The following is a 16,757-nucleotide window of genomic DNA, read 5'->3' on the forward strand; positions in this document are numbered from 1 at the left end:
GGCAAGGGAATCAGCAAGTGCAAAGGCCCAGAGACTGCAGCATGCACAGTGCATCTGAGAAAGAGCACAGAGGCTAGTGTGGCTGGAGGAGAGTGAATGGACAGGAGTCTGGTTGTCTGCTTCATTGGTGGCCCCCCTGAGCCATGCCAGCAGGATGCAGGGCCTGGTGTGGTCCCTTCCCCTTGAATTGAGTCTGGACCCCTGTGATTTGCATTAAGCAAAGGACACAAGGGAAATGTGGCTCTGCCAGTGCCAGGCCCAAACCTTAAAAGGCCAGGCAGCTTCTGCTGTTGTGCTCTCAGGAGCCCCAGGCTGCCAAGGTAGGAAGGGAGAGGTCCTACGACTACATGGAAGAGAACCAAGGAGCCGGCCAACAGCAAAAACTAAGACCCTGTTCCGACAGCCCCTGCCCTCCAAGTCACCCTAACGTGGACGCCGCCGTGGATGCCATCTTGGGCGCGCCAGTGGACCCCACATGGAGCAGAATGAGGGCAGATCCAGCCTTCTCCTCAGTGCCCTACCAAATTCCATACAGAGCTAGTGGAAATAATAAAACACTGAAGCCACCACGTGTGGGGTAGTTTCGTAAGCAGCAGTAGATGAATGGAGCAGGGAGAATGGAAAAGCTGAGCACAGGGAGGTGGCTGGGGCCAGTTCAAGCAGCCTTTGTAGGCTGGGGTATGACCTTCTGATGTGTCTGAGATGGGAAGCCACAGAGGGCTCTGTGCCAAAGTTTGACATGATCTGACAACATTTTTTTATTAATATTTCTTTTTTAATTTTAATTCATTATTTTTTATTAATTTTTTAAAACACCAAACAAACACAAACATTCTTAACTTTTGATCATTCCATTCTACATATATAATCAGTCATTCACAATATCATCACATAGTTGCACATTCACCATCATGATCATTTCTTGGAACATCTGTATTTATTCAGAAAAAGAAATAAAAGGAAAACAGAAAAAAATTCATACATACCATACCCCCCACCCCTCCCCCTCACGGATCACCAGCATTTCAATCTAAATTTATTTTAACATTTGTACCCCCTATTATTCATCTTTATTCCATATGTTTTACTCGGATCTGACAACATTTTAAAAGGATCACTACAGAAGCTGCGAGGCTAAGGGTGGAACTCAGCAGCCAGGCCTGTGTGTGAGCCTTAAAGGAGACCCTAAGTGGAGAAGCTAAGGTACCTGGACACAGCGAGATCCATAAAGGTGCTTGTTGGCTAAGGAATGAGCAAGGACTTGTGAGCAGGGTCCTCGGGAGGGGCTGGGACCAGGGAGCCAAGACAGGCCCTCGCTCAGGAACTGCGATCTGAATGTCCAGCCTCTCTCAGCTGGGCCTGTTCAGGCACAGAGCAGCTGTCAATGGAGCAGTTGTCCCACAGCAGATGACACACAGGCACACGACTGGCCCCTCCCGGCCCCCAGGCGTAAGACTCAGAGTTGGAGAGACTTGCTCAACCTTTTCTTCCCTGCCGCAACACACCCTGGGAATATGACCCACTCCCACTAGAAACAGCGGCTCCGTAAAGCAAATGGGGCAGGGGGCGGACAGGGGTTGATCAGTGACCCCCACTGGCCTTGCCTGGGAGGCTAGAGGGACCAGGGGCAGCAACAAAGAGCTGTTGTTAACAACTCAACAAAGGTCTTTGAATATGGAGCAGCAGCAACCTACTGAATATTCAGCAACTTCAGGCAGGTCAGGCTAGAGTTGGAGTCTGAGTTTAATTCCAACACCAGCCTGTTGCTCACTAACCAGGCCATGCCTCTTGTCTCAGGAACAGGGGAAATAACACCATAGACCTCATCAGTGTCATCCTGAGGAAGGAATCACACATGGCATAAAGAATATTTACTAGGATTTATAGAGTACTTTCTATATGCCAGGCTATTCGAAGTACTTCACACGCATTGCCAACTACTCTTTGAATACCTACTTTTATCATCTCTACTCTACAGATGAAGAGACAGAGGGTCCAAGAGACCCTTACTTGCCCATTCACATAGCTAGTGAGTGCTGAAACTAGGAATCTCTCACTGATTTGTTGAACACAAAAGCTTGTGGTCTTCTCCATAAAACTATCAAATGGGGCCATGAATTTAAAAGTGACTCACAAATAAGAAAATACCATAGAATTTAAAGTAAGTAGTTATTTGATTATGCTTCCACAAAAGATACCCTACAGGAAAAATAAATTCTATTCAAATTTCACGATAGCACTCACTGCGGAAAACTTTATTTTCAAAATGACCCCTACCAAAGAAGAAAAATCAGACATTCCTGGAAAGTTCTCCATCTTCAAACAAAGCAAAATAATCACAATCATACCTCTGAACATGGGCATCATTATTTTTGGTGACTATAGCACACCTTCTTCCATTTTCGCACAGGACCATACATCTCACCAACCTGCAGAGGTAGGCAGAGAAGGCGACACACTGTGACAGTTTTCCAACAAGGAAACGGAAGCCCAGAGAGATGGTGATTCGCCAAGGCTCTGATGCAAAAATAAACCCCTAGTTCTACTGCTCTGTAGAAAAAGCAGGTCACATCACCTCGCTGAGCCTCTATTTTCTTCATCCTTAGAGAATAAGAACATCTTATGATGGGCGTCAGGTGCTCTTCTAAATTGATCCAGCCAGAAGGGACACTGTCAGCACGTGCTCCTAATTTGGGGGTTATTTGTTGGGTATTTGCATGGAGGGTGCACATTTCGGTTGTTCAGGGGCCTCCCTCCAGGAATTCCTAGAACCTGCTGGTCATTGGAGCCAATTGAGCAACTAAGAGATTATTATTTAGGTGAGAATTCTGGGAACACAGGGAGAAGGAGGCAGGCCTTCCTGCTTATTTCTGGTATCTCATCCAGGCTAAGGACAAAGTTAGTCTTTCCAAGGCTTGGCTCAGTGCCTGGCTTGTAGGAGGCCATCATAAATATCTGAAGAACGAATGAATGTGCAGAGGCTGGCACAGCCAGAGGGCATCCTTAGCTTCTGACTCTATCGCCAGCTCTTGTCATGAGTCACCCAATCCTACCAGAGGCATGAACACTCCCAGGACGTGAGCTCTATGATACTCAACCACAGCCTCCATTCTCGGGCCTGCCAAGAACCTAACCCAACCATATCAGGGGCCGAGTTCACTTCAGGGTTTTCCTTCCCACTCTCCTAATCATGGAAACTCTGTGTAAGAAGGGATCTTCTGGGCCATCTGGTACAGGCTCCCCCACTGCTGCAGGAGTCAGTTGTGTTGCATAAACTGGCATGGCCAGCTCTAGACTGGGGCTGGGACTCTGGAGAGGATGCAGACTCTAAGTCTCGATGAGCTTTTGTTCACTCCTTCAAAGCACTGATTTCCTCACCACTCGTCTCTGCCATTATTCCATCTTCCCCTTTAATTGTTTACTTGCATGTTGCCCTTGACCTTCTCCCTCCTCCTTTAGACCATGTTTTAGTTTGCTAAAGCTGCCGGAAGGCAATATACCAGAATGGAATGGCTTTTAAAAAAGGAATTTATTAAGTTGCAACTTTACAGATCCAAGGCCATTGAAATGTCCAAATTAGGGCACCAACCTTCACTAAAGAAAGGCTGATGCCATCCGGAACACCTCTGCCAGCTGGGAAGGCACATGGTGATGTCTGCTAGCTTTCTCTCTTGGCTTATTGTTTCATGAGGCTTCCTAGGGGGTGTTTTCTTTCTTCATTTCCAAAGGTCTCTGGCTGCATGGGTTCTAAAGTATTTTCCTCTTAAAGGACTCCAGCAAGTGACCCCACCTTGAATGGGTGGAGATACATCTCCATGGACACCACCTAATTAAAAGGCCCCGCCCACACTTGGGTGGATCACGTCTCCATGGAAACAACTTAATCAAAAAGATCCCATGCAACAATGTTGACCAGGATTAAAGGACATGGCTTTTCTGGGGTACACAACAGTTTCAAATCAGCCTAGACTGTAACCTCCACAAGACAGGGGCTGCCTTTCCTGCTCACCACCGGATCCCCAAGCTCTAGCATAAAGCATGAAGCATCATGGATTTCCAATAAGCATCTCCTGAATGGGTGAATGAATGAATGAATGAATGAAGGGATTAATTTGGTGCTGGGGCTACAGGCATTGTCAGATCACCCACCAGGCAGACTGAACTACGTGCTTAGTGCACCACCAAAGCAGGGGCTCCAAAAAATGAGAAAAAGGCTTAAGGAATTTAAGTCTGTCGTTCTTGTTTTCTACTTGAACAATACATATCTTCATAATAGAAAGAAAATAATAAGAGAAAATAGCTGGACAAAAACATAGGCTGAGATGCTGACTGCATATTACATTCTTCCTATTTTAGGTACTTCAATGCCAACCAGCCCTCGTACGCGTGTGCTTTGCTGTTTTGTTTTCTTGCAAAAAGATAAAATGTCGTATGCCCACACACACATACAATTTCACATTGCGAAAAGGCAATGCAGACATCCACTGCAGAACCGTGTGTTTTCCCCGTTCAGCAGTCCATGCCTTGGCATTACTTTTATTTTGGATGCTAAATGGAGAAGGGGCATGCTGAATAATCCGGGCTTGCAGCTACTGCAAGGCCTTACCCCACCAGCTCCCGTTCAGTGGAAGAGCGATGTGATCTCACTCAGGTTTCACAGGCTCCCTCTGGTCAGCCCTGCGGCTATTTCTGTCCATGAGGTGTCCAGGGCACATGACTGCCACTGAAGCCAGTGCACTGTCCGTTTGGTAATGCCACGATGGAAATATTCTCTGTCTGTACTGTTCAGATACAGTGGCCACTAGCCACCTGTGCCTATTAAGCACCTGGCATGTGGTTGGTACAACAAAGGAAATGAATTTTAAAACATTATTAGACTGCAATACATTTGCATTTATACAGCCACACCTGGCTGCGGGCTACCGTATTGGACAGCATAGAGGGGCCTCGCTCCCGGAAGCCTAGTCTGAGAGGGGAGGGGCCAGGGCCTTGGGAGTGGCCTCCCTCTGCCAGACATGAAAACGGGGGTGGGGGGGTGGGGGGGTGGGGGGGGTGGGGCACCTGCATGAGTCACCCCACCTGGTGCTGGGTGGGGACCGGGACCTGGCTGAGTCTAACGGATTTACGATCTGATGAGCAAAGGGCCTTGCAGAAGGGTGACTAATGCTGTGATCAGAGCGCAGGGCTTGGACTTTGAATCCAGGTCACCTGCTTTTCCAGCTGGCAGAGCATCCAGGGGGGCTGTTGGGGAGCAGTAGCTGTTCCAGACGACGGCACGGGATAGCAGCAAAGAGCACAGCCTCCAGAGCCAGACTGCCTGGGTTCAAACCCCAGCTCCACCTGCCACCTGTGTGACCTGGGCAACCTTCTGGAGCATTCCGTGCCTCAGTTTCCCCACCTATAAAATGAGGATAAGAGTCTGCATCTCAGACAGCCATCCTGCAGCTGGCTATTACATGTGAAGAGCTTAGAAAAGAGATGGCATGCTTTTTCTTTAAAAGGCAATGGAGTAAATATTTCGGGCTTTGTAGGCCAGAAAGTCTGTTACAACTGCTCAACTCTGCCCTGGTAACACAAGCAGCTAAGGACAACGCATAAACGAGTGGGTGTAGCTGTGTTCTAATAAAACTTACAGTCATTGAAATTTGAATCTCATGTATTCTTTGTGGGGCAGACTTTCTTTTGACTTTTTTTTCCAACCACTGTAAAATGTAAAAAGCATTCTTAAACTTGGCTGTTTGGAAACAGCTGGCGGGATTTGGCCCAGGGGCTGTAAACTGCAGACCCCCAGCTTAAAACAGTGCCTGGCACATGTTGTATTACACATTGGTAGGCTGTGACGGCTGTTATTTATTAATGATATTAATTATAAATGTGAAGATTTAAATTTGTAATGGGGAACGTCTTGTTTGAACCAAGCCATTCATTACGTGGACTAGTCAGCTAACTCCAATTTATCCTCCTGGGCTGGGACCTCTCAGAAAGAGATTTCCAATCCTCCTGGAAGCAACAGCAATGACAACTAGTCTTTTCTGAGCATAGCCCATGCTCCATGATTGTGCTAAACCCTCTGCATACTCATCTCCTGTGATTTCACAGTTCCTTTATCACAGGGTCCTTCCTATGTAAAATGTGCATTTAGCAAATGTGTAAACAAAGTTTCAGAGGAGATTCAAATGTTGCCCAAGATCCAGCTAAGGTCCGAACCACAAGGGCAAAAACGTAATCACATCTTAATCACTTTCTTGCCACCGGGAGATTAACATGAGGGCCTGGCACAGAGTAGGTGCTCAATGGACATTTGTCATTGTACATAAGGTAACCCTGGCTCTAGGTTTAGATTATTAGCATCGCATTTCAGCAGCTGGGAGGGTAACTTCTTGGAGCTTCAGTTTCCACAGTGGGAAAGTGGACAATTTAACTTCATTAAATTGCTGTGGGCAATTAAAGTTGCATTATTAGAGTCCAAAATTGAACTCCCACCTTGGCCTACCAGAGCCTCGTGAACTTCTCCTGTTGGCCTGACTTCATCCCATTTCCTCCTTCTGGAAGCTCCAGCCTGAGGCCACACCAAGCTCTCCTGCTGCACCCACACCTGTATGCGCCTCCCACCTGTACTTCATATAGTTGGCTCCTTTCCATCCTTTGGGTCTCAGCTCAAAGTCGCCTTCCCAGAGAAGCCTGCCCGATCACCCCATCTAAAGGGGGCCCCCACTTCCTCTTCAATCTTACTACCCAGTTTATTTCCTCCCCAGCAGTCATGGCTAGCTGCAAGTATCCTGTTGTGCTCTTTACCTGTTTAGTGTGTCTTCCCTCTTTGAACAGCAGCTCTACGAAAGGAGGCCCTGTCTCCTTAGCCACTCCATCCCCCGTGCCTGGTTCGGGAGGACCTCCCTTCCTGCACCGCTGGTGGGGGGACCACCTACAGAAGGTCAGGGCGGTCAAACAATGCTCCTTTAAAAATAGCCAGATTGCAACACTGAGAAGTCATTTCCCCCTTTTATCCCTCGAAATTCTTCACTTCCTGAAAAAAAACAATAAAAAAGCAGCCACTGGAGGGCCTCTAGACTTCTTCGGAGCCAGAGTAGCTGGGCTGAGCTCAGCCTCTTCCAGAGACGGGGGAGAAACAGCTCAAGTCAGTCGGGTGGGTCATCAGTGAACAAGTGGGGCCAGGAAGTGGTGAGTTCATCTCCTGCTGAGTCCAGACCTGCCCACAGTCTTCTTCATGCTTTTAAAGACGCTGGGTGGCCAGGAATGGGCTTACCGATAAGGGGCACAGAAATAAACACAGCGATTGAATGGTTAATACAGCCCCCTGGACTGAAACAAGCCCAAAGAATAGTTTAACCATATAAATACCTAACAGCGTACCTCCAGAAAGTCTAGGCATATAGCATGTGTGGCCAACAAACCTCCTAACCTTAAGGTTAGAGAAGGAAAAAGTAATAATATTCCCAGCAGCTAGCATTCGAGTGTTCAGCACCTGCAGAAATGCTGCTAAGTCCTGGATGTGCCTATTTCATTCAATCCTCTCAGTCATCCAAGGACATATGGGAATGATTATTATTCCCATTTTACAGATGACAAAGTTGAGGCTGAGAGAGGTTACAGGACTTGCCCAACAGTCACACAGCTGAAAACTGACAAAGTCGGAAATCTGCATGCAGTCAGGCCAGGCAGGCTCCATAAAAACCAATGCCAGAGAGTCTCTTCATTTATCTTAAAAATAAATAAATAAATACCCCAGCTTGTAACCGATTGAATAGGGGTCCCATAAAAAAAAATATGTTCATCTCCTTGAGAAATTAGGATTTAACAAATGACTATAACTGACTCATTATATAGATATTTCTTTTTAGAGTCTAGTGTTTTAGAATAGCCAGAAGGAAATAGTTGAAATTATTGTACTGTAATCTAGTAGCTCTGCTCTTTGATAATGATTTGTATAACCATATTGCCAAAAAAAAAAAAATAGCTGGTTACACGTGTTTGTATGGATCTATTTCTGAATGTTTTGCTTTGTTCCACTGATATGTGTGTGTGTGTGTGTGTATGTATATATCTGTCAATATTGTATGGACTTAGTTAACCTACTTCTACTATAAGTCTTAGAATTGGGTAGCTTGCAATACTAGTGGTCATTAAGTGGGAAGGGTTAGGGGTATGGAATGGTTGCGGTTTTCTTTTTTCTTTTAATTTCATTTTCAATGCAAATGCTCTAAAAATGACCGTAGCAATGAATACACAACTATGTGATGATATTGTGAACCACTGATTGCATACTTTGGGTGGATTGTATAGTGTATGAAGATATTGCAATAAAAATACATACAAATTTTTTAAGAATAGCAAATGGCCCCATGATGCTGGGGCCTCTTGCCTCCCTCACCTTTGCATTTGCAAAAGTGCCTGCACGGCCTCTTACATGTGTTTACAATAAATCTTCTGCCTACTTCAAAAAAAAAAAAGTTCATCTCCTAACACCTGGTACCTGTGAAGGTGGCTTTATTTGGAAAACAGGCCTCTGAAGATGTAATTGTAAGTTAAAGATCTCATGATGAGATCAGCTTGGATTAGGGTGGGACCTAAATCCACAGACAGATGTCCTTATATGACGGGGGGGGGGAGCTTAGAGACAGAGAAGGCCAGGTGGAGGTGGAGGCAGAGGTTGGAAGTTACATTTCCAAGCCAAGGACTGCCGGCAGCTGCCAGATGCTGGCATGGAGGCTCCCCTGTAGCGTCCAGAAGCCACCAGCCCTGCCAACACTGCTTTCAGACTTAAGTCCTCTTGAACTGCAAGAGAATACATTTCTGTTGTCTTTAAGCCACTGAGTTGCAGTCATTTATTATAGGAGCCCTAGGAAATGAAGATAGAGCTTCTCCCCTAGGAGGGGCCAGAGGGGCTGTTTAGTTTGTTGGTTTGTTTTTAAAACAACTGCCACTGGGTCAACAACTTGGGCTGGGCTCACATAGGGGTCTTGTGTGACGTTTTCACCGGGGGCCACTGGTGTGTGGTCATCTGAAGGATCAGCTGGACTGGGTGGCCTAGGATGGCCACTGCTCATGGCCACGGTCCCAAGATGGCAAGTCCCAAAGCATAAGCGCTTTGCAAGCCTCTGCTTGCTTGCACCACATTTGCTGATGTCCATTTGGCCAATGGAAGTCACCACATCCATTTAGCCAAGTCCAGAGTCAATGTGGGAGGGGCCAGTGTTTGGAGAAAGGGTAGAGCTGTGATGCTCTACCACAAAAATGTACAAGAGTGTTGTTTTTTTGTGTGTGTACATGGGCAGGCACCAGGAATCGAACCCAGGTCTCTGGCATGGCAGGCGAGAACCCTGCCTGCTGAGCCACCATGGCCTGCCCACAAGAGTGTTTTGGTATCCCAGTTAAACAGGACATAAGGGCACAAACCATAGAATCTGACTGTATCAAAATGACTTGCATATGATAAAAGCACCAGGCAAAGTGAAAAGGCAAGTCATAGATTTGGAAAAAATGCATAAAGGATAATAAAGCAACAAAAGATTAATAACCAGAATATTCAAAGGACTCCTTCAAATCAACAAGAAAAAAGACAAGTGACCCAGTTGAAAATGGACTTGAGATAAAAGGCCATTCACAGAAGGAGCACCGAAGACCAATAAATGCATGAAAAGATGCTCAACCTCATTTAAAGTCAGAGAAATACAAATGAAAATGACGACAATGCATCATTTCACATCCATCAGGCTGGTAAAGAATAAAGAACACAAAGTGCTGATGAGAACGCGGGGAAATGGGATTCTGGCCACACGGGTGTTAGGAGCGCATGGCGAGTGCACGGTTATTCAACTCCTTTGCAGGACAACTTAGCAACATCAGCAAAAGGAAGACATGCCTCGCCTTTGACTTACAGCCACACATCCAGCTGAATGATTCTCAATCACCTGGAAGAGCTTTTTTTTTTTTTTTTCAAAAAAGTACTGATGCCCGGAGCCCACTGCAGACCGATTAAACCAGAATTTTCCGGGAATATGAATCGGGCATTTTGAAAAAGACTTTAATATGTTACCAAGATTGAGAACCACTTCCCTAAAGTTAACTCTTGCACGTATGCCACGGTGCCCGAGAATGTTCTCCATGACGTCACTACAGGGAAATGTCAGAAATAATACAAGTACCCATCAGAGGGGATGAGATCAATTATGGTAAATTCTTACCATGAGATATTAGTTACATCGTTTCAAACAAATGAACTAGGGCTACTTTATCAAACAGAAAATGCAACAACCTAACATTGACTGAGAAAAGCAAGTTACAAAAGGAAAGTATAAAACCACTGAGGTAATTTTAAAATACAGAAAACTGCAGATACATACCAAAATAACGACAGTACTTCTGAGTGTAGAGACCTTGCAAAGTTTTTTTTCTCTTAACTTTTATTCTGAAATAACTACAAACTTACAGGGCAGTTATAAAAATAACATAACTCAGAGAACTCCAACATGTCCCTCCCGAGAGACCCAGATATTCCAATTTTAACATTTTGCCCCATCTGGTGTATCAATCTATCTATCCATCCACCCATCCACGCATCTATCAATTTTCTAAACATTTGAGAGTGGATTGTATATATTATACTCCTTGAACACTTAAAATTGCCATATATGCACGTGCAGCACTGCCTGTCCATAAAAATTTTTTTTAAGAAAAAAAATTGCCGTGTATATTTTCTAAGACCAAGGATATTTGCTTAGTAACCACTTTAAGTACAGTTATCAAGTTCAAACGCTGTAACATTGATATAAAGCTTTTGGTCTATATTCCAATTTTTTTCATACACCCCAGTAATGTCTTTTTGTTAGATCCAGACCAGGATCATGCATTGCATTTAATTGTTACTGTCTCTTTAGTTGCCTGTTTTTGTTTCTTTTTTCTTAATTGCTGGAACATATATACAACATACACTTTCCCATCTCAACCACTTCCTGACTCATCACACACGCAGTGTGTGCCCGGCTGCCTTTGAGGCTGTGTGGTTTGTCCCTCTACCATTCCAGGTTTACCAGCCCCTGGGACCCAGGTGCAGCCAGCCCATCCTCCCAATCACTCCAGGTGGGCCTCAGCATTATGAGGACAGGTAGAGCCAGTCCGAATGCAGTGACATCAGGTGACCTCCAGGTCCCCTGCCAAGGGTTGGCGCCCCTTGAGAAGAGAGCAGAGCCCCGGTGAGTTTATGGCCATCACCCAAGCCAACTAGAGATCCACCTCCAAACAGAAGGAGTGAGAGTCACTGGGTGCCTGCTGGTTACAGATGGCCGGTCTGAAGTTCATAGGGCATGGAACGCTGTAAGCAAGTGGCAAAGGAAAGGGCAAGAGGAGTCATTCCATTCATTCAGGCCCCCTGGGGGCAAGGAAGCCCCAGGACTTCCAGGACTTCAGATGGGGCTGGGTCTTGGCTTCTCAGAGAAGGTGACATTTGAGCTGAGACCTGGAGGGAAAGGAGCTGGGAAGTGCAGGGTGAAGGGCAGGCCAGTCAGAGGGAAAAGCAGATGCAAAGACTGGGGCAGGGAGCGCTTGGAGTGAGTGACTGGCCAGGCGGAGGCATGGCAGGGCTGGGGCCATGGCAGGGGCGGGCAGGCGAAACGGAAAGCAGCAGGGTGGAGGCTGGGGAAGTAAGTAGGGCTGACTCCAAGCAATAATCCTCTGTAGTGGCCCCTTAGATAAGGTCCTCCGCTTCTGCCTTTATCAGAATCTCCACTTTATAGATGGGAAACCTGAGGCTCAGAAAAGGAAGTAGCCTGCTCAAGGCCGCACAGCTTGTAAGAGGCCAAGTCAGGGTTTCAACTCCAGTGTGTTCAATTCCAAAATCTCTGCTCCTAAAAACACAACAACCAAGACACCCTTCAATAGGGGAACGGATAAACAAACTGTGGTACATCCACACAACGGAGTATTAATATGCAGTGATTAAAAAGCTGTGAACCGGGCGGGCCACGGTGGCTCAGTGGCAGAGTTCTCATCTGCCATGCTGGAGACCCGGGTTTGATTCCCGGTGTCTGCCCATGAAAAAAAAAAAAAAAAAAAGCTATGAACCTACAAACAAAAAGACCTGGATGAGCCTTAAATGCCCTTCACTAAGTGAAAAAAGTTGGGTCGAAAAGGCTATGGACTGTATGATTTCAATTATATGACTTTCTGGAAAAGACAAAACTAAAGAGACAGTAAAAAGATCAGTGATTGCCAGGGGTTCGGGGGCGGGGGGGGGGGGGTCGGTGAAAGATTGGAGCACAGGAGATTTTTTGGACCAAAAAACTATTCTGTATGTTACTGTAGTGGTGGATACGTGACATCATGCATTTATCAAAACCATAGGGCCATATAACACATAGAGTGAACCTTGTGCAAACTATGAACTTGTGTTACTAATAATGAATCAAATTGGTTCATCACTGGAAACAAATGTGTCCTGTTAATGAAGATTTTAACTATAGGGGAAACTACAGGAAGGGGGAAGAGGGTATATGGGAGCTCTCTGTAGTTTCTGCACAATTTTTCTATAAACCTAAAACTGTTCTTTAAAAAAAGAGAGACAACTCAAAAGAAGCAAGAATATGGTTCAATCAATAATTTGACAAGGAGAGATAAGGGGTCTTCGTGAGCCAGAAGAAGGGACACAGAGGCCACCCTGGGGAGGGGAGGTGCATTCGTTTGCTAAAGCTGCCGGATAGCAATATACCAGAAATGGAATGTCCTTTAAAAGGAGAATTTATTATGTTAAAAGTTTACAGTTCCAGTGCTGAGAAAATGTCCAAACTAAGTCACCAACAAGAGGTTGCCTTCACTCAAGAAAGGCTGATGCCATCTGGAACACCTCTGTCAGCTGAGAAGGCATGTGGCTGGCATCTGCTGGTCCTTTGCTCCTAGGCTCCATTGCTTTCAACCTCTGTTTCCTGTGAGGGTTCCTCATTGGGCATCCATTGGCCTTCTCTTAGCTCCTCTGAGACACAGCTCTGGGTTCTGGCTTGCCTAGCATCTCATGGGAAGGCACATGGCCGCGTCTGCTGGGTTCTGCATCTCCAAACATCTGGGTCTCGTGTTGGCTCCATTAACTCCGAAGCAGCTGTTCTCCAAGTGTCTGTATCAGCTCTCTCTGTTGGCTCTGAGCTTTCTCCAAAATGTTTCCTCTCTCAAAGGACTCCGGTAAGCTAATCAAGACCCACCCTGAATGGGCGGGGTCACATCTCCACCTAACCAAATGGCCACACCCACAGTTGGCCATGCCACGTCTTCCTGGAGATAATCTCAACCAAAGGTCACACCCACAACTGGGAGTGCCACATTTTGGTGGTGATAACCTGATCAAGAATGTTTCCACCCTACCGTATTAAATCAAAATTAAAGGACGTGGCTTTTCCCGGGTACACAGCACTTTCAAACAGGCACAGGCACAGGGAAAGCTTCCAGGAGGAAGGGGCACCAGCTAAAAGAAGAGAAAAGCAGGGGCAGGCCATACAAGGAAGTAAGGTGATAGCCCTCATGGTAGAAGATTCAGAAAGCTGCACGGAACACAAGCTGGGTGTTGGGGGGAAGTTGGGAGCTAAGGCAGGAATCAAATCATGAAAGACATCCACCCAACAAATATTCGTTGAAGGCTTACTCTGTAGCAAGTGTTGTGCTAAGCATGGGGTTGTTGTGGCAAACCAAATAGGCTAGAGCCTGCCCTGCTGGAGGTTGTCATTTAGTAGGGGAAATACAAACATTAATAAGTCAGGCTTTACAAGGTACCATGGTAGCCAGCCTCCAAGATGGTGCCGGTAATCCTCTCCTCCCAGTATCCTGACATTCACACACTGATGCAGTGATTTGGGAATTGAACAGATCCAGGTTCAGACCCTGACTTGGCCCCTTACAAGCTGTGCAGCCTTGAGCAGTCTACTTCCTTTTCTGAGCCTCAGTTTCCCCATGTATAAAAGGGAGATTCTGGCCGATACCTTGATGGCAATTTTATAAGAGCCCCTGAGTCAGAACCACCCAGATAAGTCACTCCCAAATCCCTGACCCACTGAAACAGAGATAATCAATCGTGATTGTTGTTTTAAGACACAGTGGTTTGGGGTAATTTGTTACACAGCATAAATAACGAATACAAGTACTTACTAAGTTCTTTACAGCAATTATCTCTCTTAATCCTTAGAATGACCCCCTGAAGGAGGTACTTATCATTATCTCCACTTGGGGAAACAGACGTCAAATCCTTATGTCCCTTACCCAAAGACAAAACTAGCAGGTGAAGAAATGAGGATTTGGAAACTGGGTCTTCAGAGTCCAGAGCTGCAACCACTACACTCCAGTTTACCAGCACAGTGCAGGTCCACGTCATTCAGTCGTTCAATATGCACTTAGCACCTACTATGTGCCGGACACTATTCTAGGTGCTGGGGGAACGAGACAGAGTCCCTACTTTTCAAGGCACCCACATTCTATTAGGAGAGACAGCTAACAAAGAGGAAACAATCAAACCAGATGACTTTGGATGGTGTAAATGCTTTGAAGGAAAAAGCAAGGTAACTAACTGGGTAGGAGTAGAGAGACTTCAGATTAGATGGCCCCAGAGGGCCTCTCTGAGGCTACATTTGAGCAGAGACCTGACAGGAGGAGGAAGGAAAAGAGTGCCATGGGAAGACCAGTGAGAAATGCATTCAGGGCAGAGAAAACAGCAAATGCAAAGGCCCTGGGGCAGGAATGGGCTTGGAATGTTGGCAGGATAGGAATGTGGCCAGTGTGGCTGCTGCAGGATGGGCTAAGGGAGATTGGGAAGTGCGGACGGTCTAGAGAGGCTGGGTGGGGTTGTTGACTCCATGGGAGAATCTGGAGTTTATTCCCAGAGCAGTGGGAAGCCACTGGCAAGTTTTTTATTAGGCAGGCAAGTGGCAAGAATCTGTTTTGCCATTTAGAAGGATGCACATTTCCCTTTTTTTGAACACCCCTGCATCTCCTACCCTATCCCTTCCTCCTTCCAAGTTGCTCACATAGCAGGTTGCTTTTTTAAAGTGCAACAAAGTTACCAGTTTTGTCCCTTCTGAGCCTACCAGTCTGCCTGTGGGTACAAGGTTATAGACATCTGTCTAAGGAGGAAAGGAGACCTTTTAGACGGCCAATTATAATATACATAAAAAGATGCTTAGAGTCTCCTTAAACACCCAGCAAAGATCCAAGAAAGATGGATCTCAGACCCTCTGTATGGGAAGCTGGGGTTAGCACCTTAAAATGGAATGCATTGTGCTAAAATAAGATGATAAATAGAAATTGAATAGAAAAATACTTGAATGGCTATTACTGAAAGGCTGAAATTGAGCTGCGCTAGCAGCCTTAAAGATGAGCTAGAAAATAACTTGCCTGGAACCTGGTCCGATTTCTATTTTCTGATTCCTGAGCACTTGCCCAAGGTTTGGATAGTCCTCTAGGTGTTAAGAGCAATCCACTTGGAAAAGTCCAGGGCTCAAGTCTACACTTGTGTTCTACTGTAAATTCTTGCAACAAAACCTCTGTTCTTGCGCTTTGTTAAATACAAATATAAGATAAAATTGCTACAAGGAAGCCTGCCTGGGTACTGGCAACTCTTTTATCTTACTGGGGGCTGGTTGTATGTATTTATTTTAAAATCCCAGGAACTGTACACTCAAAAGCAGCGTAGTTAACTGTGCCTAAGTTTTACCCAATAATAAAAAAAAAGAAAATAGATGATGATGCTTTCTTGGGTACCATAATTGTGCCTTTCTATGCACCAGGCACTGATACAGGCTGCACATGTTTTCTCAGTGAATCCCACCCCCTTCCTCTTCCCATTTTACTGCTGAAGAATCTGAAGCTCAGAGACAACAAGCCATTTACCACAGGTCACACAGCAATAAAGAGCCCAGACAGAATTCCACTCGAAGTTCATGTAATTGTAAAGTCTGAAATGTCTGGGAGGCAGACACCTCATCCCACACTTTAGGAGCAGCGGGGTGATCTCACAATCTTGTCATTTAACAGATCAGGTTATTTTGAAACTGGTCCAGGATCACCCCAGCCAGCAGCTGGGGGGCAACCTACGATCCGGACTCCTATTCTAGTGCTCCTTTTGGTAGGTCACGCTCCCCTTGCGTTGAGTGAATATAGATCAGAGGAAGGAAACGAGGGATAGGAAAGATCCCCATTCCCAGCCGCTTTCCTCCAAAGCCGGGAGGAGTCGGCGCGGGGAGATAAAGAGGGACAGTCGCCCCCAGCCCCCTGCGCCCGCCGCAACCCGGCAGCGCCGTCCCGGCGCAGTCCCGCCGCCCTTACCTTGGCGGGTGAAGCGCTGCCTGCCGCGCCTGCCGGACCGGAGCGCACTGACACTGGTCTCGCTCATGGCTGCGCCCCGCGTCCCCGAGAGGCAGCGGGAGACCCGCTCCGGCCGCCGCCCGGGCCTGCCCTGCCGCCCCGGGATTCCAGGTTCCGGCGCCGACGTCACAGAGGCCGGGCCGGGGAGCCCAGGCGGGCCCCGAGGGCCGGGCGGGATCAGATCGGAGCTGGTCCCCCGGGATGGGAGCGCGCCCCGGCGCGGCGGGGAGCCGGGATGGGAGGGAGGGGCTTGGAGGGCCGAGAGAGGCGGAAAGGCGCCACCCAGCGGCGGGGCCGAGCAGCGGCCGACCAGCTGTACGTTCAATGAGCAAATCAAAGTATCAAGATGCCGGCCGAGTGCCTGGAGAAAGTTACTATTTGGGTACAGAAATAAACAAACAAACAAA

The 16,757-nt window shown here is 46.7% G+C and overlaps 1 protein-coding gene across 2 annotated transcripts in view; it reads right to left on the bottom strand.

The window, feature by feature from the left end:
• TMC7 (transmembrane channel like 7) overlaps positions 1-16,461 on the bottom strand; it is a 76,693-nt gene extending 60,232 nt beyond the window's left edge. Inside the window, exon 1 of one of the 2 annotated variants that reach the window (XM_077141693.1) lies at positions 16,312-16,461. In XM_077141693.1, the coding sequence (XP_076997808.1) occupies positions 16,312-16,378 (67 nt within the window). In that variant the 5' untranslated portion in view covers positions 16,379-16,461. The remainder of the gene's footprint in view (positions 1-16,311) is intronic. The other variant, XM_077141692.1, reaches the window with a different exon arrangement.
• Between the last annotated feature and the right edge of the window lie 296 nt (positions 16,462-16,757).

The sequence above is a fragment of the Tamandua tetradactyla genome, chromosome 23 (genome assembly GCF_023851605.1).
Source record: "Tamandua tetradactyla isolate mTamTet1 chromosome 23, mTamTet1.pri, whole genome shotgun sequence".
Classification (NCBI taxonomy): domain Eukaryota; kingdom Metazoa; phylum Chordata; class Mammalia; order Pilosa; family Myrmecophagidae; genus Tamandua; species Tamandua tetradactyla.